General features: G+C 42.4%; 1 protein-coding gene across 1 annotated transcript in view; it reads left to right on the plus strand.

Annotated features, from left to right (window-relative positions):
- The window catches only part of ERBB4 (erb-b2 receptor tyrosine kinase 4), a 416629-nt gene that overhangs the window by 70237 nt on the left and 318566 nt on the right, over positions 1–27826 (plus strand). The window contains exon 3 of the mRNA XM_014951952.1: positions 26905–27091. Within this exon, the coding sequence (XP_014807438.1) occupies positions 26905–27091 (187 nt within the window). The remainder of the gene's footprint in view (positions 1–26904; positions 27092–27826) is intronic.

Raw genomic sequence — 27826 nt, forward strand, 5'->3', positions numbered from 1 at the left:
AACAGCAGCTTGAAAATAAATTTTTGGAACATACGAAAATGAGTAACAAAAGCGGTTGGTAAGGTAGAAGAGCAGTCAAAAGGAAAATGTTTGCACGTGAAGCTTTTGGATACCCTGATCACAGGAGCTAACTTTGCATTTAATATGCTTTCCTTTTACCTATCTTGCTTCATCATACACTGCCAGGTCAGTGATGTGTCAGGGGGTCAGATTTGGATGCTGTCAGGAAGGGGATCACAGCCTTGCCACCAGGCTCTCTAAAGAAGTACCTGCTGCCAGGGAACCAGCTGCATTTATTCTCCATCCTTCCCATTCACAGCCTGATGCAGCCCCTGTGGCAGTGTCTTCTCCTGCATCATGGTGGTAGGGCCCTTCCTCCTGACCTGGTGGTGGATTGAATTCCTTCCACAGGCACCTGCAGAGGTCGAGGACTGTTTTGCACCTTCAGGTCACCTTCTTCAGTGTGTTAGAAGTGGTTTTAGAAGTTTCTATAGCATGATGCCTAGGGGTTCCTAGGTGGTAGTTCCTCGGTGTTTTTCAGTAGTCTAGAAGATTACTTAGGATGCATGGTTTTAGGTAGCAAAGACTATAAAATCTGTTCTGCTCCGCTTCACACCTATCAGCAGCAAAATCTCTCTCGGCCGCTGCCTCAAAAAAAGATTTTCAAATGGAAAACTCACAATCCTCAAGCGCCTGCTGCGCCGGGGTCTGCTCCCTGTGTTTGACACTGTGTTAAGAGGTGCCGTGCGCTTCTAAAGCAATTTTCCTACCCACCGTTCGTGGGCTGTCTTTGCACTGGGGTCACTGCTTCCCAGCCTGCAGGACTGGCTGCCAGTGCTGACAAAATGGCTTTTTGAATGTCATTCACCTTGGGCATCGCGCGGCACGTCTCCTCCCGCCCTGCTCGACTGCCTTTTGCGGATCCACAGGATGTGCAACTCCCTTTTTCAAAGAATTAGGCTCTTGAGTTCACTTGGAAGCCAAGCGTTACTTGAGTTGTAATTGGGGAGTTCACTCTGGGGAAAAAAAAAAAAAAGATGCTGGGAATAGGGGAAAAAAATCCTTCATTTTATAATGATGCTTTGATATTATAATTGGAGAGGTTAATTAAAATACAGCGTCTTAGCATTTCCTGGGCAACACCTTCATGAAAGACCTCATCATTTATTTGAGAGAGGGGCTGCGTAACTTACCAAGATGAACGCTTGATAAGAGATACAGATATTATTTGGGGCTGATGAAGGAGGGTTCAGAATACCAAAGAGTGTTCACAGAGGCACTGGGATGAGGGGAAGGGATGAGCATCCTCTGTGGCCATCAATGAAGAAACATTGCTGTTTTACCTCTCCTGCCCTAAGGGCACGGCTTCCGAGAGGCAGAGAATGGCAGCTGGAGGAAAAATTGCATATGCTAATTACATCAAAAATGAATTAATTGCTATTAATTATTTTATCACAAAATCAATTAGTATTGTACTGCAAGTCATTTTAATTAAAGTAGTCGATAAAAATCAGATAAACTGTAGACACAGCAAATTATGGCAAAACTCCAAAATTAGTCTCTAAAAAGAAATGAAGCCCCAAACAGTTCAGCACTGAGATTGAATTAGCTGTTATTTTTATTAAAAAATTACAGCCCACAGCAAAAACATGAAAGCGAAATCTCCTTTGCAAAGGAGAAGAAAGCTTTTGGTGTTCATGAATGAAGTTGAAAAGGACAGTAGTAACTATGATTATTTTTTTTTGTATCTATCTACATATTTCTGAGATGATTTTCACCTTAATTAAAAAAAAAAAAAGAAAGAAAGAAAAATCACTGTTTTCCAGTGTTTAGGCTATTGTACTTAAAGGGATGCTTTACAGGGACATGATCTTGACTATTTCATCATCCCCTTAAATAAGAACATGCTGTCTTTATATTCAGCAGTGCTAGTTAGTTTTGGTCCTAATCTTGGAGTAATCAGGTTTCTAAGGGGAAGAAAGAAAATGGAGAAAATTCGATTTTGTTGAACTTTTTCAGTAGAACTCTGGTTGAAGAGACGGTACGCAAAAATTGAGGGCCAGCTCTCGTGGTGACATAACTCAGCACTGCTCTGTTGGCATTCCTGGTGTTTCTGCCTCTCCTGCCATCCAACAGCCGCAGCCGTCCGCTGAAAGAGGCTTCTGCAAATTTAGGGATGCCAATCTTTCAGAATTGGATAATGGTGAGAACAAAAAGCTTGGAGAACATCACAGGCATAATTAATCAGCTGCCTTTGCTTTTGAGTCATTATGTGTGGTACGTGGGTGGGTGGAAGTTTGCATTAGAAAGGGAGATGTTGTACTGCTGTCTAGAAAAGGACGCGGGTGTCTGGTGCGTGGCAGAAACATGCAGGTGTGTTGGACGCTGGTGTTTTATTATCAAATGATTTGCTCGTTGGCTAATGACAGCAGCCAGGAGAGATGGATACGGCCCTTCCAGAGCACGGGTGGGCTTTGCCGGGAGATGCGAGTGCTGTAATGTGTGTGCCTAATCGAACCACATGAAAGAACATTTCTATTCTGACCAAAAAAAAAAAAAAGGCTGTAAAAGAAAAGTTATCTGGACTGATTTTTTTCCTAACTCATGAGCAGAATTTAATGTTTTGGACTTCATTGACTAATGCACAAAGCAATTTGAGTAATGAAAAACTACTCTTTGTCAAGCGAGAAAACAAGAGGCATTGATAGAAAAGCTAATTTATTTACTCTTTTATGGAGAGAACATACTTTGCCTGCTACTTTGCTCAGCTTCAAAACTGACTGTGCAGCTATTGATGAGTATTCCTGTGAGTAAAATGGCTAATGAAAGCACTGACACTCTCCCCATGTCTCTTTTTTGAGACTTTAAAGTGCAACTTCACTGCACGGCTGTAAGGGAAGGGCTCACAAATGTTCAGTGAGCACTTGTCAGTGTTGCCATATGGTAAAAACTTGCATTTTTCAAGGCTTTAGTGCTAGAAATAGCTTGTTTCAAAGCACTAAACGATGAAATGGCTGGAAGGTGTTCGGTGATTACTGGCCCTGTCCTGGCTGTCCCCATCCTTCCCATGTCCTGCCCTCTGCATACCTGCTACAGCTGCGGCTCTCTCCAGCAGGATCTGTGATCCACTACTTAGGGGCAAAAGAAAATTTGCTCATTTTTCATCTAGTTGACAGAATAGAGTAATTGCTATAATTTACCGTGCCCTGCGTCTCACAAGCAGTTCTGATAGCATTACATATTTATGGGTCCCCATCTGAAGTCTCACTCCTGATGACCAGTTTAACATCCATGTGTGGAAATACTATGTGAGTTGTATACTCCAGCTGCCTAAACTCAAGTCTACCTTCCTCTCCAAGAGCTGTGCCTGTAACCTGGTTACAAGAGGCTGGTTGCATGAGCACAGTAAGGCTTTGTATAACTTGCAGTGTAAAATCAGAGTATAAATGATGAATTTTCCTGAACCTTGAGTGAGGATCTGTGGTTCCACCGTTCTCTGCGCCATAAGTCTGCATCGAGGTTCTAAGCTGCAGCTTTTGTGCAAAGCCATTAAATGGAAGATATTAGGGGTCCTTTCGCTTAAGGAAAGGGAAGTGCTGTTTGAATGATGGAAGGAGAGGAGGGAAGGAGTTAATTAGGGCAGTTTAGTGTCTGTGCTCTACCTTCCTGCCCTAATTAATGAGGATTTGAATCTTTTGAATCCTCACCTCATCCCCTCTATCCATCTTCTCTTAGACTTGCTAAATCATGTCAGTGAACTCTTGTTGCTTATAAAGCTTAAAAAGTTCTATACATGACAACAAGGATATCACAGCCTACATTAAAAGGTATCAGCTTCATATAAGGACAGAGAGGTCTTTTAGCAAATATCTTAAGATGCTGGCAATCCTCTCTGAAATCAGTGGGCGATTTGCCTGAATAGACTTTAGGCTGTGGTCCTGTAAAATTAATCTCCCCCTGTACAAACTCCTACGAGCGCATACAGAAAATGAATGCCAGCTCAACAGTATTCACATACACGTACGAGCGTGCTGAAGTGACACTGGTGCCTACAGTTTAAACTATGTTGATCCCACAGACATTTTTGGTGGAACTGTATCACCCTAAGCCTTGATGAATTTGTGCAGACCTCTGCAGCGGGCTGCCCACGCTGGAAAGCCACACTCATGTTTACTGTGAGGAAAGTCTGTCCAAACTCCTCCGGGCCATGCGGTGCCAGACAGCTGGCTGCACTGAAGGAAGAGAAGAAAAAAAGTGCACAAACATATCAGCATGAAACATACCGATGTATTTTTAATAACACAGTTTATTTCTTTTGACCTATTAAAAATCAAATTGCAACGTGAGCTAACAGGCATGAATTTTGGTGGTGGGCCTTAGAATCAATAGCGAAACGATGTTGTTTTCAGTGCCTTTCTAATTCCACGGCTGTTATAAAAAGACCAAAGCAAGTCTCACCCGCCCACATCCCCACCCCTTTTCCAGGGCCAGGTGGAAAAGCCTGTACCAGCAGCAGCCGCTGTACCACAGTCTTCCTCACTTTCAGCAGGGACATTGCATGTAGATACCAGCAGTAGGCAGAAGAAGATGATACGTGGCTTCTCCCTTTCCCCTCCTCCTGAGAGCAGCTGCAAGGCTGTTAATAACCAGGTTAGTTTGGACTCAGCCCCTGGTATCACTGCCGTCTGCCACTTCGTTACCCCCCCGGGGCTGAGATGGGAGAGCACCACGTTTCACTCGTTGCTTACCCAGCTTGTTTTCATGGCACCTACCCAGAGGTGGGAAACCGCTCTGTGTCTCGGTACCCTGAGATCCCCACTTTCTGCAAACGCAAGGCGTTGCGAAGAAAGATATGTTTAGAGCTTTCTCATTTTGTTTTACACTTCACATCATGTTGTTATCGATGTCTTGTTCCATCATGTCACGTAGCGTAATGTAAGAGGACAAGTGCAGTATGTTGTTCACTGTGTAGGTGGAAAATATAAAGAGATGGAGTTCTCCCCAACATATGGCTGGGCTTTAATCATAGACTTTTTTCTTTTTTTTTTTTTTTTAAATGCTTCACTTTTTTCAAAGGTCAGTCTGTCTGCCAGAAAGTGACATTTCTGTGAGAGATGCAATCCAGTAGGCATGTACAGCAAAAGCAAAATGCAAAGCAAACCAGACCGGCCCTGCTTGTGCTCTCAAGCAAACAAACCCAGCCTTGAAAACCTTAAAGTCAAATCCCCGGTGTGGGTGACAGTGGGCTGCTGCAGAAGAGTCAGGATCCTGCTTGGTGTGTACTGAAGCATCCCTTATCCAAGTGTCTTGGGTGTTATGCAAAATCCTCGTGTTACAGAGAGGAAATGGGCAGAGATTAAATTTTTTGACTACCCATTTGGTGAAGGTGCTGTTATGAAGTATCACTTCAGCTTTCTGGATTTCAGATGTTTGTTCACTAGACCGTCTCCAAAATGTATGTCTGAACTGGTCTCTTCTGAAAGGAAGGCTGTCCGTGTCTGTGATGGATTTTTCATGAGCTTTGTGCAGAGGGTGACTTATGTCCAAAACATGAGTACATCTGTTTACTAACGAGGCCAGAATGTTTTCTCTATCTGTTTCCATGGGTCTGGCAGAACTTGCTTTTATCTGTGGGAAATGTTTGTTCAAAAGATGGAAGGTTCTTTGGAGAAAGCAATCAGGGTACATAACATTATTTACACACACCACAGCTTCAGGACCCCTTATCGTAGTTTTCTGCATTAAATCCAATTAGGATGGAGCTGAGCAACCTGAGGGAGCTACAGATGCTGTGCTTCACTGCAGGGGTGCTAGTGTCTCCCATAGCTTTTTCTCCCTTGAAAATAATGCTGGGTTTAAGCGTGGTGTGTCAGGTGGTGCTGCAAGGAGTCAAGGTGATCCACTGATTCCTTGGTTTTGTGAGATGGGGTGTAACAGTGTAGCACGCAAGGTAGTCACTCTTTGGACCTGATTGCTCCTCTAGGGTTTAGTCACTGGTTTTGTTGTGGGAGGGTCAAATGGTGGTTCTGAGAAAAAACCAGCATGTTTCCTCTAATTCTCCACATCCTTGGTTTTACATATGCATTGCTGTGACTTACGGGAATGCTCTGAGCATTGATGCCAAAGTGGCTAGTACACAATCGCAGTGAACCTCATGCACCGGCATTCACTAGTGTTTCTGTAGCATCTTGAGGTGTGGTTGTTGGCTCTTAGCAGTCACTGGCTGGAGGGCATTTATGTTGAGGCTATCCTATTTTTGAAAATAAGGCAAATATCCTTTGCTTTCTGACTTCTCAGCTGGCTTTCAGCATGGTGGTTCAGCAGGCTGCCTGGTAGGGCTTGGTAACCCCGATTAGAGCTACCCAGTATGGCCTGTTGTTGCCTATTAAGGTGTATTCTTAGGGAAACCTTCTGGGGGGCCTGTTAGTCCAGGGGTCGAATGCTGTCCCCTGCCACGTGCTTGAGAAAAGCCTGAGAGCAGCCCCAGGAACCAAAAGGCTCTGCTTTGCGGTGGCCCGGCCAGCCTGCCTCGGGAGCCGTGTTTATAAACCGCTTCCTAATGGAGGGAAAAGAAGCCAGAGAGAGTTATTTTCTAAGAATAAAAATTCCTTTACGTTTTTTTGAAAGCTACTTTACACTTTGCACAAATGATCGCTTAGCATCTGGCAGGCTGGGTTTTTGCCATGTGTGGCAGAGGATACAGTTTGTGTAGTTGCAAGCAATCTACTCAAAATGCCTTTGTGTAGTCCTGGAGCCCAGGAACTTGTTAATTTTGAGCAGTCATTTTCCACATTTAGCCCATTAGAGACTCTATTTTTGGTGACCTAGTTTGAGCTCTTTAAAAAATAATCAAGCAGCATTTTTCAGATCTGATTTGTAATAGGACTGTGGATTGGTTTTGCAACTTGAAATGAAAGTTGGGGGGGAGGGATAGAAACTGCTTTTTATCTGCCTGGTCCTTCAGAGCGAACATTTGCAATTGATTTTAGAAGGCCTCTAGGAAGGTTAATCTGACAAAGACTATGGCTTGGCTTCACCACTTCAAGGGTTATTGTTTGACATGCCGCTGGGAAAATAATAAAGTAGCTAGGTTTAAATAATACTTTCTATGCGATAACCTCCAGGAGTGCTACCAAGTATTACTGGGAACGATCCAAACGCTGTAAAAGCCCGTGGATTCGCTCCCTCCCCAGCGTGTATGACGGGGTTTGGATTAGAGAGAGAGCAATTGGGACAAACGCCAGAATGGCTTGCCTTGGGTTAGCACTGACTCCGCCGTGCCAGAGCTGGGGTTAGGGCTTGGACCCAAAGATCCTATTTCCAGGCTCTAGCTCGCCGCTGGGAATTAGTACCATGCAGGAGAACTAATGGCCTCCGGCTTCTTGTGCCTGCAGGGAAGGCCCGGGCAGTCACAGCCCTTTCATTTTTGTGAGGGACCAGCACCAGCTTGTTTATGTGGGCAGTTGCGAGCAATTCTAGTAAAACTCAAGAAGAAAAATACCTGAAAATAAAATCTCTGTTTCTATCTTTATATACGTGAATAGTTTTTGCATTTTGTGGCAATGCAAAATTACATCCCGAAATTAAAAGTCGCCTGGGTATTGCAGTAGAAACACACTATTTTCAGTTACTTGTCCCTCGTTTTATCTGGATACCCCTTCCCACGCTGTGGCCAGCAAGCTGCCTTGCTGGGGGAACACACCCTGACTACAGGCTCCCTCCTGAGACAAGGGAGAGCAACCTGACATTACAAGGAGAAGCACAGAGTGATCCTCTGGATCCCCAGGAAGAATCTTTTTGATATTTTTAAGGATCTGCAAATTTAGGAAAGAAATCTGCCAATTCTGTAGGAACAAAACAGCCCCCTCTCTGAGACACAGCAGTGGAGGGTGTCCCTGGCGTGGAAAGGTGCAGAGGTTCTTGAGGTTAACCGTAGGAGAAGTGTGCAACCATCATGTGTGATGGCTATTTGCACCTCCCAGCCATCATCCTTGGAAATTCCTTCAACAGGGCAGGTGGAGAGGGAGGAAGAGAGCCAAAACAGGCAGAATTACAGCAAAGGTTTGGAGCAGCTGCGAGACTCCTGCTAGGGCCAGCCAGACCTTCAAAACTGGTCCTTTGTTCCTCTTCATCCCTGTTCAAGGCCCACCTTGTGCGGGGCTGACCTGCAGAGCAAAACTCTGCTTCAAATGGGATTTTCTTGCTGCTGGATGCTCTGGGCCTGAGTTTTGTCAGTGCAAATACAGGGGCCAGGAGTTGGCAAAAAAGATCATGTGATTCAATTGAGATCAGATTGTTTGTAATTAAAAACGTTTGGCCTATTAGAAATAGGAGACTCCTGTATTTAATTTATATTTGAGTTTTTAAAAAAAGGAGGAAATTAGTAATTTACCAGTTTCTATTGCCGTTTTCCTGTTTCTGTAGCTCAAAAGTATCTTGATCCAACAAACGAGATATGGCAAATGTTCTAAATACTGTTTAATTTAATTTTTTTTTACTGAAAAAATATGTAAATGCCTGAGAAATTATACTTTGAAAAGTGGCTACTGCAAATTAACAGCATTTCACACGGATCTTACTTTGCATTTTTAATACACATAATGCGTGTCCCAAATTACATGATTTGCATTATAAACCAGAACAGCTCCTGTGTCGCTGCTGCTGTCCAACAGTTGAATAACAAGGCTTTTCTTTCCAAACTGTATAAATACATATTTACCCAAATGATGCAATTTAGGGCTCTTTTATTTACATTTTTCTGGTCAGTCAATCACGCTGACATCTTTTATAGTTAATGCTTTTTAAAAGTATCTGAGTAAATCTAGCATTTGAGGAATGGAAGTGCCAGGCACACGCGGGAAGCAATCCTTTTGTTGCTGCGCTGACATTTTGGCTCCAGAGTTGGCACCTTCTCTGTGTCTGCCCTCCATTTCTTTAAAATGTTGCTTTATTGTGTTGTGGCATGTTCGGCCACAGCGTTTTACCTTTCCCTGTTGGGCCCACAACGTAGGGTTGGGGACACTCCGGTCCCTGGGGCCAGTCTTGTCCCAGGCTTTACTTCGTGGGCTGACTCAGGATACCAAAAGCATGTTCAGCTATTGTCCCTTCACCACTACAGAGCATACTTCAGGCAAGTGTCTGTCACCTTTGGAGTCTTTTTTCCTCCTGGTCCTGCCTTATTTCTCCAGCCTTCTACTGTCTCAAGTGTCTGGAGAATGAGTTAGATGACCTCCATCATGTAATCTCGTCACCGTCAACTTGTCAGTTGTTCAAAGCCCCAACTTGGGTCATCCATACGTGTTTTCAGTAGTTTTCCAGGGTTGCTGATTCTCATTGTTCAAAGAGTTTAATATTCCTGCATCATTAGCATGGTGTCCCCACTGCTTGAATTTCATTCCAAGCTGGAGATCAAAGTCATAAATGATCTTGAGTCAGCTCACTCCAGTGCGTGTGTGGTTTCTGGCTTGAATACAAGGAGGGAGAAGGTAAATGGGTGGTCTCCCACACCCAGTCCCTTTACAGACAGGTTTCTTAAGCATTCAAGGATTATGTGTACCTGTTACTCACTTGTCTTCCCTTTTAACTTTCTTTGTCTGGTTTCAACCAAGTTTGTCAGTCAGGTAGAGCTTCTGATAATGGTATGTTCCACCAAGGATTGGGAAAACGATCACAGAGTAGATGACAGGGACCAAAGTCAGTGCCTCCCCATAGGGATTCACTGCAGTTCGAGTTTCACCACACTTTTGAGAAAATTCCCCCCCGAAACATTAGGGAAAACCAGAATCAGTGCTTTTTGCTGCTTGTGAGCCTTTTTCTCTCCCTCATCTCCCACCCTTCAGCAGAGCCCTGCAGCCTCCTGAGCTCTCATCGTCTGTCTGTCCTTGTGCAGCTCACGGGAGGAGGTTAGTTGTGGTGAACAAGGTGAGTTAATGAGCAGGACAGTTTAAATCTCTCTTCCTTAGATGAAACAAATCCCAGAGAAGGGCAGGAGTTGTATGTTGTGTCCTAGTACCTAATAAACAGGCATAATATCTGCTGAAATTGCGAACCTGTGAGTTTAACTAAGATTTGTCTTGAATTTAAGAGCACTTTAGAATTGAATCTGTCCACGTCTGTGATGACAGCATCACTGATAATATTTGCTTCGGTTTTGCTCTGTGAAGAAGGTTCCTGTTATTTTGTTCTTGTCTAGCAAGTAAATGGTGGTGTTAAGTTCTCCTAAGGCTCCTAAGACAGCCTGTCCTCATGGCTATAGCTGCACACTACCACGCTGTGGGGTGTTGGGTGTGACTTGCAAACCCACCTGTGGGCAGCCCCGATCCTACCTTTCGAGCTGGTAGGGCTGTGTTAGAGCTGACGTTGCAGCTGCGTCTACAGCTTGTGAACTAATTTTCACTTGCAAACAGGCTTCAGGAAGAAGAAAAAAGGCCAATGCCACAAAACTAGCCATAGCTGAAATACCTAGCACTGGAGGCTTTTCAGACAAAAGAAATATGATTATGATAAATGATCGAAGCAACAGCATTTTATGCTGTTCTAATAATATCTAGCCAAGTGAAAAAAATCCATTAAATGCCTGTGGTATTAATGGGGTGCTGGTTACTTGGCTGTGCAGGGCCTGTGCTGGTGTCAGCCAGCGTCAAACACAGCCCCTTCAGGGGCTGTTGAGGATCAGAGATGAGAGCTGGTTGACTTGTTGGCTGCTCAGGGAATTATTTCCCGTGGAGGAACCACGGATGGCAGGAGCTCCAGCACAGCACCTGCTTAGCACTGGTGCCTCTGGAGGGCTGGTGGAAAGCAGCTCAGTTGTGTCAGTGAGCAGCAGCCGTTCTCTTCCATTAAGAGGGCTGAGTGCTCCCCAAAATGAAGCCAATGCAGTCCTCTTTTGGGTTTGCCAGGAGCTGCCATACTGAGACATGGGAGAGTTAAAGGTGGTCGCAACGGGGTTGTCACAGCTCTGGTGGTGGGAAGAGAGAGGTGTGCTGGGCAGTCTCCCACCTGGTGAGTGCCAGGACAACTGCCAACTTCAAGGGACGTTCACCATTGACACAGCAGAGGGTCAAAACAGGTTTTCCAGCACTTTTCCCCTGCTGATCACCTGCTTTATGCGAAACAAGCAGATTCTCACCTCACTCTCAGTAAGCATCAGGGGTTTTTTTTGAGAAACAGAAGCCATGAGCTGCTTCTAATCAACATTTTCACAGCATCCTATTTATTGTGCTGATCTCAGTGCAGCATTGCAGACTGGAGGGATCTTGCTCCCTGGCTTTGTCTCCATTTGCTGCTGCGCTGTTGCATTGGCATGGCCTCCTCCTTCCCTCATGCCCCACTCCCTGAACCATGATTCTCACCTTGCAGTAGTTACAAATGTCTGGTAAAAAGCTGTGTATTGCATTTGATGTGTATGCTGATGGCTGTGTCCTTCTGGAGTGTGTAATTAAATCCATAGCTACCAAAGTGGAACCACACCGTGGAGTCACCACTAGCTATATCACTACTTGGAGGGCAGTAGGAACTCTTTGTAGTCTCCCATGCTTTGTCCCCAGCCTGTGTCTGTGGCGTGGGGAGCAGAAGCTTATCTGCTGAGTGATACACAGGAGAAGGCACGAAGGAGCAGTGCTGTCTCAGTAGTAACACGTGTACACCTCAGAAGTTGCCTCTGAGATGAGGAGAGGACAGGGATAGCAGCAGTGGGATACTGAGAAATTGGGAACTGAAGACACATAACATAAACAGCTCTTTTGCCAGCTGAAAACCCAGCAGGATGATGATAAAGTCCACAATGTTTATTGATACCTGAATGACTATTTGTTGCCAAAAAATGCATTTTAGAACTTAGCATAAACTCAGTTATCTGATTCTAGCACGGCTTAGTATTTATTAGGAAATACATGGCTTTTTTTATAGCCATTGTTCACCTTAGGGAGAAAATAAAAAAAGGGAGAAAGCCTTTTTATTTTAATAGCACTGGCTTCCTAATCTAAGCACTCTGTACTAGCAGCTTCTTCGCAGAGTGGAAAGAAATGGTGGATATTACCATTTATCCTTTGTTATGGAACACTATCACCTCTCTTTATCTCCATCAGCAGAGCTAGGCAATAATTTACTGCAGCAGACGCTGAGGGATATCGGCTCCCAAGCTTCTCCAGATCGGGTAGTTTGTCATCATGAGCTTTCAAGAAGGTAAATAAGTTGATTAAGGAGGAAGATTTGTCATGTCAGCATTTTTGCCCACCTAGAAGGCAGCGTGCTCTCTCTGCCTCCTTATCCTACCCCTGTCTGCTTTGCACCGAGTTTTCTGGTGTTTATAAGCGTCTTTAGTAGAGAGTTACTTTCTTAGCCTTGCCTCGGAAATAGCAAGAGTTATATATATGGAAAAGGTGCTGATTAGCCAAGTGTCGTGGTTTGCGGCGAGAAGTTCAATCAGATCACCAACAGGAGAATATTTGGCTGCCCCATGCAAGATCAGCCCTTCAGCAGCTGCCAGAGAGATTCCTACAAATGCTTGGAGAAGCAGGAGCTAGAAAAGGCAGTCAGTAACTAAAAGATGAAGACACATGCCTGGTGTGTAACTCTGTCTTTCTAGAGGGTGTGTTTGCACTTGCTAAGCCGCCTCTGACAGTTTCCACATTCTGTAGTTTGTCTCCAAAATTTTGTGAATGTTGAATAGGGTAAAGCTTAGGGGACCCAACGAGCAGAGAGCAGTTCAGCCCCAGTCGTCCCCCCCTGTCGCCTGACTCTTCGTGATCAGGCTGCTTAGAGAGCTGAATGCTGTCCAGTAATTTCTAGAGCTGAACATACTGTTCTTAGGCTCTGAACAAGCCTTCCACCAGCCCAGTAGTTAATTTCTATGTTCCCCATAAGAGAGGATTTAGCAAGTTTTCCTTGGTCATCATAAAATTCCCACCTTTTTTTTTTCCATTTTTTGTCCATAGGCTGATGGAAGGGAATAGAGAGCCTCTAAAAGAAGAAGAGAATAGAACTGAGTTTAACTTGTTTAGTAGTAGCAAAACAAAGTCTCAAAGGGTGTATTAATTGCTCTCAATACCTGGGAGCAGTTTGAGCTAAAGGAAAGTGCCAGCATAAATGAAAATATCAAGTAAAATAAAAACCATTTGCTTTTGAGAAGGTGTGGGCAGGTGACAGTTCCCTTCTTTCTCAAGGTTTGGTCCAACAGAAGCCAAAGCTCTTAACAGGCCTTTAACAGTCACACTGGCAAATGTAATTAAGTTCTGTGAGGGCTGCATGCTGAATTTAACCCTTGGTTTGTAATGCTTTGATTTAGTATTGAATATTCATAGAGTGGCAGGGTCAAATAGGGATAGGAAAATACTGTAACAGGTATTGGCAAAGTAGGATGCTAAAGCATCCAGCCAAAAGGTCAGCCATCCCTGGAAACCCATCAGGAGAAATAGTGTCAATACCTTCCCTGCATCTGTTGAGTCAGAGAGCTAAACATGAGCTGCTCCTACCCCCAGCACGTAGGAATTCCGGAGTGTGAAGGGCAACGTGTGCAAGCTCACACACACACACACCCACACACACACACACCCACACACACACACACCCACACACACACACACCCACACACACACACACCCACACACACACACACCCACACACACACACACCCACACACACACACACCCACACACACACACACCCACACACACACACACCCACACACACACACACCCACACACACACACACCCACACACACACACACCCACACACACACACACCCACACACACACACACCCACACACACACACACCCACACACACACACACACACACCAAATTTCAGAGGAGAGGACAATCAAAGGGGCTGGTGTTTGGCCGGTCATTTAGTTGCACACACAAACTATTCCAAACCTTGCAGCGTATGAGGTGCAGTCTGCACGTAACGAGGCTGTTACATCTCATGGATTTAAGGGAGAGAAATGGCTGGAAATATCTGTGTAAGGTTGTTGTATGACTGTGTAGTTTTTTGAGGCATTCCCTGAACAATTATGGTCGTGATTCAAAGCCTGTGAAATGACGTTTATTGACTTCCAAGGATCAGGACCTACACTGTCCATCTTATTATGCAATAAATGAAATTATTGAATTAATGCAATAAAACGGAATGGATTTATTCATTCAGTAAGATGTTTTTGAGGCCTGAAAGGTGTTTTTGATGCATCTGGTATGGAGTTCTCAGGTCAGAAAGACTGGGTCAGGAAGCAAGGGGGGCAAACACAGCTCTGGGCCAGTGGCACCTTGCAAGGAAGTAGCTGAAATTCAGAGCAGCTGGGAATAATGAGCTATGAGAAATCCAAGTGTCTCTTCTGTCTAGGGCCATGTGAGAAAAGAGAGAGGAGAAAAATTACTAGGTGAAGAGGCTGTAGAGCAGTACGGGGAGAGTAGCTGGCTGGCTGCAACATTTGGAAAAGTGTGGTAGTTTAGGAAATAGTGTGTATATATGGGGAGCTGGTGCTGCATGTGCTGACTATATGCTCCATCTCCAGGAGTAAAGTACCCCTGACCTGCCATCTTCTGTTTTCCCAACTCATTCTTAAAAGCACTGGTTGCTACAAATAGAAGAAGTAAAAGAATGGTAAAAAGAAAAAATAAAAGTCCTTTGGAGCCAGAAATGCCTGCAACTTTAACCTGATATTACCCCTGCTGATTGAGCCCTAAAATCAGGCTGGGTGTTGTGAGAATGAGAACTGGTTTTGGTCAACTGAGAAAAAACTGTAATTTTAGCCAGGATTTTTCTCTTGTCTCACAGCAGCACAGAACTGAGTGAGGAAACTACCTAAAAATTGCATTTTTAGATACCTAGAATACCCAAAGACAAGAAATCCTGCAGGAATACAAACACACCAACTTTTTTTTTTTTTTGGTTAACATATATGTATATTTGTAAATACATACAAAAGCTAAATATAAAGACACACACACACATGTGTATGTCATGCAGAAAGTAAGAAATTTCTGCAAACTCCAAAGTGGCAAAACTTAATTCTGCAAAATCCTCAGGTGCTTTTTAGAGCCAAATTAATACTAGTATAATTAAAATGGTAATACTGTTTGTTAAAAGAAGAGTATTTAAATAATTCATTTTCCTATTGCTTATATGGAGTGTGCTTAGGTTCAGCAATTACGTGCTCAGTAAAAGCAGCCTCTCTGTAATGATTTCATGATAATCTGACCTTTGGTAGTCCTAGCTCACAGCAGCTGGCACTTTCTGTGTAGTTTACAGACTGTAAAGTAATTAATATCTACAAAATGCCACTGCTGGCCTTCTCATGTGGTTGGGTCCTTGAGCGCTCCCTTTTCTCTCTCTCTTGAGCCATCTTTTCTTTCCTTGTGTCCCTGAATATTGAATGATGGACATGTTTCCAAGGCCAACCAGCTGGCTGCCATCTTTGGGCAGAGAAAGCTCTTGTTGGAAGAGAAATCTCTGCTGGGTGTGCTAAAGCCTGGTCTTGGGTCTTGGATGACCACTCTACCCCCTGGGTCACCTCTCTGAGGGAGGAAGTAGTGGACAAGTTCAGCCCACTTAGCCCAGACTGCCCTGTTTCTGTAGTTTTTGGAGACAGCCTGGCTCACTGGGGTGCAGTGCTCGGTGTCTCAGGGTCACAAGTGGATCTTGAGTTTTGGGGGGGTCCAACCACTGGAGCACTCCTGCTGAAGGGCACATCCCAGCTGAGGGCTGCACTGGTGAGCACCTTCTGCTCAGGGGTTCAGAAGACGTAATTCAAAATCTGCCATGGTTAATTTTATTTAATATTAAGTACAATAATATCTTGTGAAAAGCTGTCTTTCAGGGAAAGGTAATAAGGGTATTAATAAAAACAGGTGAGTGAGAGGCCTGGTTTTAGCTTGCTGCATTATTTTATCGTTGTCAATCAGCTGGAAACTCCTTTGAGATTATTCCTGTACAGTTAATAACATTGTTTCTGTAATGACTTTAATGATTGAACCTTTCTTCCACCCTTAGCTATGACAATAACCACTCTGCTTTTTCTCCTCCAACAAGCTATTGTGTGTGGTTCAGTACATTAAGGAACATTATTAAATATAGAGGTTTCCTCTAATTAAGCTATTGGTAAAAGATTGCTTGTCCAATCATTTGCTGGTGATAAGTGTTGAAGGAAATTATATCTTGTACAGAGTATTACACTTTTCCTGCCATGCTTCCCCTAAAAAAAGAATAAAATGATATAAAAATAAAGCAGTAAGATTGCAAACTCAAGCACTCAGAAATTAGATAATGCCAGAATGACAGCTGCCTGAATCTGCCTTGTGTCAGGAAAGACATATTCTGTCCTTCTCTGCTCCTGATCACGAGCAGCTCCCCTTTCCTCCCTGATCTCTTGCCCTGTTCCCCATCCTTTCCTTATGTGAAATTACCATTTCTTCTGGACTCTTAATTCTTAATCTTTTTGGAATTTTTATATCAGGAGAAAACCACTTTTTCTAATCTTGTTCCTGGAAAAGAGAGAAATAATTTTGTGTAGAACTTTACCAATGCTCCCCCTCCATAAACTCACCTATAATTTAAACAAAAAAAGATGTTGTTTGTGAACTTTGAGGGAACCACAATTTGTTCATTGTTTCAGTAATTGCATGTAGGAATAATGGTATATTTAAGGTGTCTGGTTATTCTGGACGTGATTTTAAAAAGCTCCCATCTCCTGGAAGATTATGTGTTTTGCTTGGTTCAGGAACCACATAGAAAATGTAATGAGTGGGAGAAGTTTTTAACATGCCCCCTTAAAGAAAAGTAGTGGAATTAATGCAGGGAAAAATCTTATCTCATGGTTAGTTCAGTCACTGCAGATTAGAGGTTGTTTTCCTGGTTGGTGGCACCCTGCATGGTCTCAAAATCTGGAATTTATGTGTCATTCCTAAAGAATATCTCTGAATTTGAAAATCAGATGCATTTACTAATTGCTCACATCTTATAAATTATGGATCTATCCTTGAAGGAGACTTTAACAATCTATTAATGCCTGAATAAGAGAGCTATTCTCCAGCTTTTAGATAAACAAAACAAAAAGCTTTAAAAACAACAAGAAGCCTCTTCACTTTTTATCTTAATGGAGGTAAACCTAATCAAAAGCCTGCGATTAATGAATCTCTCCAGGGTTTCTATTCTTGAAGAGATTAGAGTTACAAATGCTGAAATAGTTTCAATAGGTAGGTGTGATGTTGAGCTCAGATCATGTATTTGTGTCTGCTCAGCTAGAAATAAGAGTTGCTGAAATCCAATACTTGGATGAAGATTCTTCTCTTCAGTAAAAACAGACAAACAGTCAAGAGCTCCTCCAATATTCACCTACTTACGTATGTAAAAAAGTCCTAGGGTGCCAGGAAAGTCAGTTCCTCCCAGAAAATGCATTTTAAAAACTCATTAAAGAGTGGTTGTTGCATGTATGAAACAAACTGAAAGTATGTTTTAAGAAAGTATTTTCCTGTGAAAGAAAAGCAAAGCTCTACAAAAAGAAGCTAGCTGCTTTTTCAGGACTGGACAACCAGCCATTTGCTTCTTGCAAAAACCCAAAAGCTCAGACTGAGGTTGTTTAGCTGAAATTTGGCAAGGTTACCACATTTTCACTATGTGTAGTCAGTCCCCGTGTTCAGAAATAGAAGCAGCCTTTTGCTTTCAGGAGTGGCCTGACACCTTCGCCTGCAGTTTGAATAGAAAAATACAAAAGTCCTGTTGTTCAGCTCCACCTCTGTACTAGATCTCGGGGATGTTTAATTCAGTCTGCATCGCTCCAAGGAGTGGGACTCATGCCAACCGAGGGCTCCCATTGCTTCCACAGTAGATGCTGGAGAAATTTTAATAAACACATTTCATGTTTCTGGCTAACTATAGACTTGCCAGCATTTCATACCAACTAACCTGGTTGGGTACTAGGAAAAAGGAAATCACAGTGTCTGATGTACAAAGCCTGTCACTCATTGTATACTAAATGAACAAATAAAACCTCCTTCTACTGTTAAATGCCCACAAAAGATTCCTAGGATCTTCACAGGCAGCTTACTCAGGGTAGTGTGTAATTCTGGACACCCTGTTACAGCCTGCACTGCATTTGTCATGTGTATTCTTCCATTTGACTTCTGATCAGACACTTGACCTTTCATAACAATCGAGGGAAAGACATCCTTTTTCACCTCTCCTTTTTGTTCCCTGTATAAAACTTCATCCGCTTTACTGTCTCAGGCTGCATGTAAGCTGGAGAAACTGTGAGTGCTTCTGAGCCTTGAGAGACTGTAAGCTCTGGTCCTGCTCCTCCTCCTCCTCTTCCATTTCCTTTCCATGGGAAGGAGACTTGGCCATGGATGGGCTTCCTTGTGTGCTCCAATCAGTTCCAGGATCCACAGGACCAAGTAAGCAGCCTCCCAAGATGTAGTTCAGCTTAGACATAAGCAAAGATGTCATGGGGATTTAGAGTATCACAAATAGGAGCAACGAGGAAATGAGTGCTCTTGTCTTCTTTTGTAGACAGTATCTTTTTTTGCCAAAATAAATACACCAACTTGGTTCAGTCCACTGATATCTCAGGATGCCTGTGGCGGTGCAATCAGCACTTTGTGTAAATATGACCGTGAAGCATTGTGCAATGAAAAGCAACAACTGGGGTCGAGGCTCCTTGAGTTGTTAGGAGAGCACCTCTGCTCTGAGGACTATGCCGTCTGACTACAAGGAAGAAACATCCAAGCTGATATCGGACACAGACATCCCAATGCAGTGCTCGTGCTGCTGGCCCATGCTGCCTCTCTACACCAGTTTTGGGCACTGGTTTGATCAGACAGCCCTCGCTTTGTCTTCCCCGGTGAAAGCATCCCGAGCCCCTTGAATGTGCTCACAGCTTCTCGTAGGTTTTGCCTGTCTGAGGGAAATTGATAAAAGGGGATGTGTTTTCCCGTGGTTATTACTTTCCTAAAATCCTTCCAGAGTGTTGATATTATTTGGTTTATGAAGTAGCAGTTTGTGCCATTTTATGTTGCCTGGAAAGAAACCATGATTTACTTCATTGAAGCTCCCAAAAGCAGAGAAAGCAAAAAGCATCAATCTCTCCAGTTAGAAATTCTGTAACTGGGCAGCTCTAAGCTGATGTGCTTTGAGTTTCTGTAAAATGGAGCTACTACTAAACAGCCCAAATGGTAAAGCATTTTGTAACAGCATAATGCTCTCATTTTAGTCTTTCCAATCTAATTTATGACCAAGTTTTCCCTTGGGAGATGATACAATAAACTCTCCTGGAAGCCACTCAGCAAGTATGTTGAAGGCCAATCAGGTATTACGGATATAATGTAAAAATTCTTACTGACTTGCTAAATATGTAGTCATCCATAGCTTTCCTCAGGACAGAAAGATGTTATCTGTGAAGATGGGGTTATTATAGAGTGGAGTCTTTGTTTAGGTCATAACATTGTTAAGGATAAACAGCTTAGGATTTATGGTGTGCACCCAGGCAGCCTGTGTATCTGAAAGTTAGATACTTCCTAAGAAGATACACGAACAGAGGAATTCTGTTTTAGACAGGAAAAAAACTGGGAAGTTTCTCAGAAATTGGTGTGAGCCTGATCAGGATGATATCTGGATATTTTTAACTGAAGAGTAGACACAGACACATGGTGCAAGTGACACCTGAGCTTAAGACTATCTTAGTCAACAGGAAGAATACTTGGATAGGTTTTTAGAAGATGTATTTCAAAATTTGAAAGCAAAAGGTCTGGGTTGGTGTTTTTTTTCCTGTTATTTACCTATTATTTCTATTTAATGTTCCCATTCCCACGTTATTATATTATTATTTTATTTTTCATGTCCCACATTATTCTCCCAGCAATACTTTGCAAAATGAGTCAAGATACACATTTCAAAGACTCCCCATGTTTTTGTCCATCATCATTACTTATGTGTTACTGATAGGGCTACCTTTCCAAATGCCAGATTTGGGCATTGTTCTTCCATTTAGTGGATTCTGGACTAGCATTTGTTTTGGTTCCAAGCTCTCCCTAGACTGCTCCGTAATGTATGTTAGCTCAGACTCAGCTTAACTCTCCTCATGTATGCAACAGTGTGATTCCTACATCAGACTTGGTAAGTACCTAGCTATGTAGCTAATTCTCCTGTTCAAATGTATGAAAAGCCCCACTCCTGAATAACAAAATGTAAAAACCAACCATTCAGAAAACAAAGGCTGTAGTTCAACAAATTTGCCACAAATTATGTGGCAAAATCTTCATTTACAAATTTCCTGTGACTTTAACAAAAGATGCATTTAACTGACACCTACATTAAATTTGAGGAAATTGAATGCTAAGTTCAATCCATTGATCTGCTGCTGAGAATATTATTAATATTTTGTAAGCGTATTACCAAGGAAGACCAGATGTCTGTAAGGACAAGAGTATGATTTGAAGTTTCTACCAGCTGTCTTAAATGACTGAATCACAGTTCGATTCTGCAGCCGTGCAGCAGTGCAAGGCTCCTCAGGTACAGCTCTTAGCAAAATTACATCTAAGCCCTTCCTTTGCCTTTAATACATCTTAACGGAAACGGAAAGACTACCAAAAATTCCTGTGGTTTTGCTAACAAATTTGAATCTAAACTGCAACTTGAGTGTTTTGGACAATAGATCCTCTGCAGCTGCCAAGGCAACTCTGGTTATGGTACATGGCTTGCTTCTGGATCAGGCACCATAAAAATGTTTTTCACAATCTACATTCTCATATTGATCAGTGTGCTCAAACTTGAGGGGTTTTTATTGAAGCTTGTACAGCGTATCTGAAAAACCGCTGGTGCTCAGAAGGGCTTAACATCACAATTTCACAAGTGTTGACGTACTTGGAGGATGCACAGCGTGGAAGGAGACAAGGCGCGAGCTTGTTGTGGAACAAAATTCCTTCCGTGGGTGCTCTGTGTTAGCTTTGATGTTGTCTCTAAATGGGGTGTCCTCTTAGACATGGGAAGTGTCAGTATGGTCAGTATGTACCACATATTTCTCATGGTTATGGATGGGGCTTTGAGAGAAGCTGGCAACAGCCTTGTGCCCGATTCCTGTAAATGTGTCTCCCAAACTCCTTTGAAAATCTCAGTTTATCTTGTCATTAAAAATTCATAACCATTAATGAGCAATGCGTGGAACAGCTAATTGAGCTCCATAAATTGCAATAGGCTAGCTATTTCCACACTTTGGATATTAGGGTTTCCCTTAGAGTTAGCACTGCAAGTGCTGTATCTGCTTAGGGCATTCAGTAAACGTTATTTTCTTAATTATGACAATGAAAGAGATGTTGCATCGCATACGTGAAAATGTATGAACAAATAATGAAAATTAATCGATGGTGTTTTAGGTTAGCACCACGCTCAGAAACATGCCTGGCTGAATTTTGTGATGGTGGATATTAGGATTCCCCTGAGAATTTGTTTGAAGTTAAGCAAGTGTTGTCTTTGCAGTCTTGTGTTTTTTCCTCATAATAAAATCAGGAAACAGATTTGGCCAGTTGGATGTTGTCCAGTTCCAACTAGATATAAATGTGTACCTTTTAATTGATCAAAAAGCAAAATGTGAAATGCTCTGTTCAGGTCAGCTTGAGATGTGAAAAGCTTCTGAAGGAGATGACGTGGTGGGGACTATTCTCATTCGTTAGTTTAATTATGACTTTGCAGCGGCATTTTAACCTTTGTTGAAGTGGAAAAAAAGGATGATGCACTTAGGAAATATTTTCCCCTTTGTATCACTTAGGAATCTGACTTTCTGAGGATTTAATGTAATGCGACAAAGCACACAGGTCATGTTGGAGGGTCAGCCTAGCTCCTTGGATCAGAGTCAGGAGACGTCTGTTATCTGCTGGCAGCTGAGCTGCGGGAGGAGCCTTCCCGCTGCCGCCTCGTGAAATGGATATCCCCTGAAAATAGAAATTACTGTATTTGCAACAGACGGGATAAAAAAGCGTCCACTTGGCTTATTCCCTATGCATATCTAATTTAAAGTTCTTTGCCCTATTTCCCTCCTGGGTGCAGAACCATGGCTTCCCCTGGGGACCAAAGCACCTCAGTCTCACTGCACATGAATGCTGGAAAAGCAAAGGCTTTTGTCTGTCTCTCGAGTGAATATGCTGAATATATATTCTTTATGTTTTGTTTGTTGGGGTTTTTTTTTAATGCTTGTGAATTAAACATACTCATTCTTCAGGTGATCCTCATCTCCTGCGCTTGAGTTGGTTGGCACTCTTGATGTGTGATCAAAGCAGAATTGACATGTACTTAGTTTTTATGGTATAGAGGAAAATTAACCTAGAAGATAATTGTCTGGGGTCCCAGAGGCGTGGGCTGACCCCCACAGCAGGTTGCCATCACTCCAACTCCCATGCTGGGGACGCGCGTCTGGTGAGATGATGGCTTTGTAGGATTAGGTTCAGCGTCTGCAGCCAAAATAAAAATCCACAATATAGGTCTTTTTGGTGCCTCAGCCACAGCCTAACCCTCCCCAATAGATGTTATGAAGACTTGGTAATGTTTATGAGAAACATCAGCTTCCCTAATCGTTCATTGATCTGTTGTTCTGGGCAGGATGATGAAGTTTTCGCTGTTATTTTGCTCTGTTTCACTCAGATTCATTTGACTCGAGCCGAAGGACAATTTAAGATGGCAAGGAACAATCTTGCCTTTTACTCCCAGCTGACAGGATAATTCTGGCTTTGCTGTTGGGAGCTTAAAACGCTTTACCTGTGCTCAGCTAATACTAGTTGTAATTAAGGGAAGAGGTTGCTTAGAGCTCGTATTTACAGTTCATCACCTGAAAAAAGAACCTCTGAAAAGAACCCTTTTATTTTTTTGGTGTCGTTTTGGTGTCATTTTGGGATTTTACCCGACGCCTGCCCACCCGCGCCCTCTGAAGGGGCTGCCCCGGCACGGCTGAGGGGGAGCAGCGGCCGCCATTGTGTGGCAGCCCCCTGAGGCGGCAGGGTGGGGCCTGGAGGCACCAGGAGTTTCGGGACGTACAGCTTCGACTGGGTCTGTTGTCATCTAAAAGTAACATGGTTTTAGATTTAAAAACAAAAAATTAGCTATGTTAGGGCTAGTAGAGGTTGTTAGAAGATTGGTTTATAGGCTATCATATTTGTTTTTTGGGGTGCAGGGCAATGCTGGGCCGTAAACTGTAGGGCGCAAGAACTCGTCTCCTGTCTGAAAATGTAGATGAAGAGCTTTTCTCTGGTAAATATATGAGACTTGAATCCTGTGGCTTGGTGTGGTTTTAAAGGAGCTTGTGAGGCTTTAGATTTGTTAAGGATTAATACTTTTTTTTTTCTTTTTTACATTTTTTCCCCTCAGTCCTTTTGTTTCCTACTAGAAGCATGCCCTTTCTTCTTACAGGATCCCAGTCAATTCCCAGTCAAAATAATGCTGCAATAGGGTTCAGGGGAGTCCCACAAAATCACAGTATTCAGCAAGTAAGACTGTAGATTGCCAGAGTTCATTTGGTTTTCCCCACTGGAAACTTTTAGCTTTATGTCTGTTGGTGATTCACCTGCCTCTTTGCATTCCAGTTGTAGGTTATGGGAACAAAATGCAGTTGTTTGCACCCTTGTCTTCTTTTTTTCTTTCCTGAGGGAAAGACTCATGAGTAATGTGTTTTTGCAAGGACCTCCAGTCCTGGCAGGAGAATCAAACTAGGAGGTGAAACTACCGCTGTTGTGAATCACTCCAATTTCTCTGTGGGGCACAAATTAATGTTGAAGCGAATGCAGCTCCAATAGAGCATTAGGATACCTGAGCTTATACCTGAGTTCAGGATACCTGAACAGGAAGGCGTTCAGCCTTGTATACAAAGGATGGGAGGTTCAAATCATGTCTATCCTTGGCATGAGTTGCAGAGGAGGAGACCAGGCTGTCTTATCTCATCTGGTGTGAGGATTTGTGAGTCTGTATGGAAGACAACAGGCATCTTTGCAGTGACTCTGACAGGGCATGGAGTGAGCTCCAAGCAGGCACATATCCATTTTCAGTAAGAAGCATGTCAAAACTAGCAGTGACTGGCAAAGTGACACACTGGCCAGCAGTGGCCAAAACCTGAGCTGCCTGCTGCAGTCCCAGTACGTTTTTTTTAAGCTGGACCAATCAGAACACACGCCATCCTGCAAAACATGTTATTGCTCTGCCTTTTTCATTAAAATTTGTAATAAAAGAAAAAATAGAAGTCCAAGTTTATATAACAGAGCACTAGATTTTGTCAGTCAGGTTACTGTGTTCTAGTAAATTAGAAATCCTTAGGTTTATTTCCATCATTTTTTTTTTGCAAGGACAAATATTTAAGTTTCTTTAGCAAAGAATAGGTGTTGCAATACTGATGGAAGCTATGGGACTGGAAAGGACCTTCTGGCTTGTAAAAACACTTGCCATAATTTGTCATTTCAGTTAGATAAACCAAACAAAGTACCAAGGCTTCTGGGCTAGGGGTGGCAGTTCACAATTATCAACAACAAAACCTTGTCCTTTTCTCCTCTTTTTTTTTTTTTTAATTTAATATTTTTAATTTTGGAATGAAGATTTGCTGGTGAGTGTGTGTGTAATTTCAGTGCCATGCTGAGTTAGGGTCCTTTCAGGTGGACTTGCTGTACAGCATTAAATAAGACATACCCTAAAAATAGAAAACATGGTTATAAGTGACAAAAATTGGCAGGGAGAACTTGGTCAGAGGCAGTTTTGGAAGTGCTTTTAATTTTTTTCAACTCCATTCCAAGTTAAACATCCCTTTAAATTAATTAGAGCAATCATAGTATCCTAGAATATCAGTGGGGAAATTGAAGCCATGAGTATAATCTTAATATTACCTACATTCTGAAGACAGGCTAAAAAAGCCAGCTTCAGGAAATCTTTGCGTACAATGAAAAACAAATTCCTGACCAAACTGGCAAGGCTGAAATGTCTGAAAGCAAAGAGCTATCATGAAAGTGCTGGAAAGCTTCTGATTATAATGGAATCAGTGTCCCAGGGTATAATGCAGCTCTACATTTAATATTGAGCTACTGAACCGTACTCCTCAACCTAGCTCAACTCACTGGGTTCTCATCAAAGACCTGTAATGACACTGTGCTCTGTTTAGATGCCAAGCAAGTCTTGAAATAGCTCCAGAGCTCTTTCAGCAGCTTCAGCTGAGTACAGACGCCTGACTTTAGAGGGAGAGCTAATGCCTGGAGTTTGTAGCATATAAATCCTTCCTTATGTATACTGCCACACTTGTTAATAATCTTATGAACTTTTATAAGCCTAATTAAAAGGCTCTTACACACTTACATATGAAATCATGGCAACAGCGCTGAACCAGCCAAGCAAAAGCCTGTCCTTTGTGCTGCAAATCCATGTCGCCTTTCTTTATTAATTATACATACACAACACATTTAATTCAATGCCTGCTATTGTTTGACTGTATGTTATTATTATGGTATTGACTGGAGTCCCCATCATGTTAATTACAGTCTGTGCACGTTACTCTAAGCAGAATTTTTCTTTCTGTGTCTTGTTTAAGGTATTGACTTTGCCAAAGGGAAGAAAAAAGGGCATGCGTTCACTTAAGCACACAAGTAGTTGTATCAATTTTTGTCCATTAAATATACATGTACACAAAAATACACACGTACATGGTGGTTGCTGGCTGTTGCAGGTGAGATTTGAAAACCATATTGAAGATACCCTTTGCTACATAGAGGTCCTGTGTCTGGGAGCAGCTCTGGGCAGGAGCATCCCTCAGCCTGTGTGAAGTCCTGCTGAGGATGGTGGGGCTCTATGCGAGTGTTGAAATGACACTTTCCAAAGGCATTTGCAGATTTCTAGGCCATGTATCTAAATTGCTTAGGATGAACTTTGTTTTCTAAAACAGAATACTTTTAAATCTTTTTTTTTTTTTTTTTTTTTTATCTAAATTGCTTAGGATGAACTTTGTTTTCTAAAACAGCATACTTTTAAATCTTTTTTTTTTTTTTTTCCTTTCTAAAAAATCTTAGTTCTGTTAATCTTTTGGACTTTGAAATGTCTTAGTTCTGTTAATCTTTTGGACTTTGAAAAACTCTTTCTAGTTACTGGGTTTTGTGGTGGTTTTGTCCTTTGCGACTCAGGCAATCAGTTTCTGAGTATGAGCAGGAGGGTTATTGAGTAGTTCATCTAAAGCAGACAGATTTCAGCCAACTCAAAGATGTAGTGATTGTTTTGCTAAAGGTTTTGATACCATTTTTGATCAAAGTCTGGGATACATAGCACGTTTAGTTCCAGTACTTCCAAATTAAACTCGAAGTTTAATCTTTGCAAATGTTCAGTGATTGATTTCATTTAGAGGTACAAAAGTGGGTGTTAATACATCTGTGCTTTGTCTTTATTTACTGTTGTAACCCCCCCCCCCGTGGCCCCCCCTTTCTACCATTCTTTTGGGTTTGATACTGAGCCCTTCCCTAGGTGTCTCTCTTACTGCATGTTGTGTCACTTCAGTCTCCTGTACAACAGAGAGTTACTTGCAGACAGTCTGTCTTATCTGAACTGTGACATTGCCCCAGTAGATTGTGCTCAGCTCCTGCAAAGGCCTTTGACCTGGTCTCTGCTTTGAGTTGCGCGAAGTCATCGTTTTGTGCATCTTTAATACTTACTATAAATTTCTGCTCAAGTTTAATAAAACTGAGAAGAATATCTACCTCTTCATCTTCTAGTTTTCCAACCAGTACCTCTGATAAACTCAGTTAAATTGAAACAGAAATGTGGTTAAGAAGTTGAAACAGAATTTGTTCTCCAAAGTTTCTTTTTTTTTCTTGGATACCAGCATGTCATACTAAAATACGCACTGTATGAGAAATTCAGAACAATTAAAAATGGACCATTTCTAATGTGTTTGTTTAATTTTTGTCTTTCAGTCTATCCGAGAAGTCACGGGCTATGTTTTGGTGGCTTTGAATCAGTTTGAATACCTGCCATTGGAGAACCTGCGCATTGTTCGTGGGACCAAACTCTACGAAGAGCGATACGCTTTGGCGATATTTCTTAACTACAGAAAGGATGGTAATTTTGGACTCAGGGAACTTGGCTTGAAGAACTTGACAGGTAAGTGAAACTCACAAGTGTCATGGATTAGTTGTAATAAAAAAATGAGCTTGTTGAATATTTGCCCCAGTGCCCTCAGTCACTTGCATTCTGCAAATGACATGTACCACGAGAGGCTGGCAGTTGTACAATGTTTGAGAGGCTCATTGGTACTTCATTTCATTCCTTTTTTGGTTCACAACTGTACTTTTCTCAGCACTGATCAAAGGCTGTGTATGAAATTCATGCCAAGAGCATACTCGAAACAAAAATAGTTGTTGAAAGAGTACATTAACTTTTTTCTTAGCTTCGAAAACATGAGCATGTTGATTTCCTTGTGATCCTTGGTTATTGCATGTTTATTGCTTTAGGTGTTATGTGTTTTCTGCCAAGTTAGCTTAGTTTTAGCATCCACTCTGCCTCTGCTCTTGCTGCTGTCAATATCACTACCTTTGCTGCTGCATTTGGGAGGGGGTGTGGGGTGTGGGAGGGGGAGGAGAGAAAGAGGATAGGAAGGGGTGACTGTATCTTGGGTGTATTTAATTTTAGAACTCCATTTTCCAAGCAAAAATATTGTATTATATATAGTGAGAAAAGTGCTGATTTTCTTGAGACAAAAACTTAAGCCAAGTCTGTGATTTTATGTTCATTTGTAAATTCCGGGCTGGATCATTATGTGGGATAGATCAACCTTTCATTTCTCCCAGCTGAGGATCTACAGTCAGTGGTTTGGGAGATTAAAAATTGGCTAAATAT

The sequence above is a fragment of the Calidris pugnax genome, unplaced genomic scaffold (genome assembly GCF_001431845.1).
Source record: "Calidris pugnax isolate Ruff unplaced genomic scaffold, ASM143184v1 scaffold179, whole genome shotgun sequence".
NCBI classification, from domain to species: domain Eukaryota; kingdom Metazoa; phylum Chordata; class Aves; order Charadriiformes; family Scolopacidae; genus Calidris; species Calidris pugnax.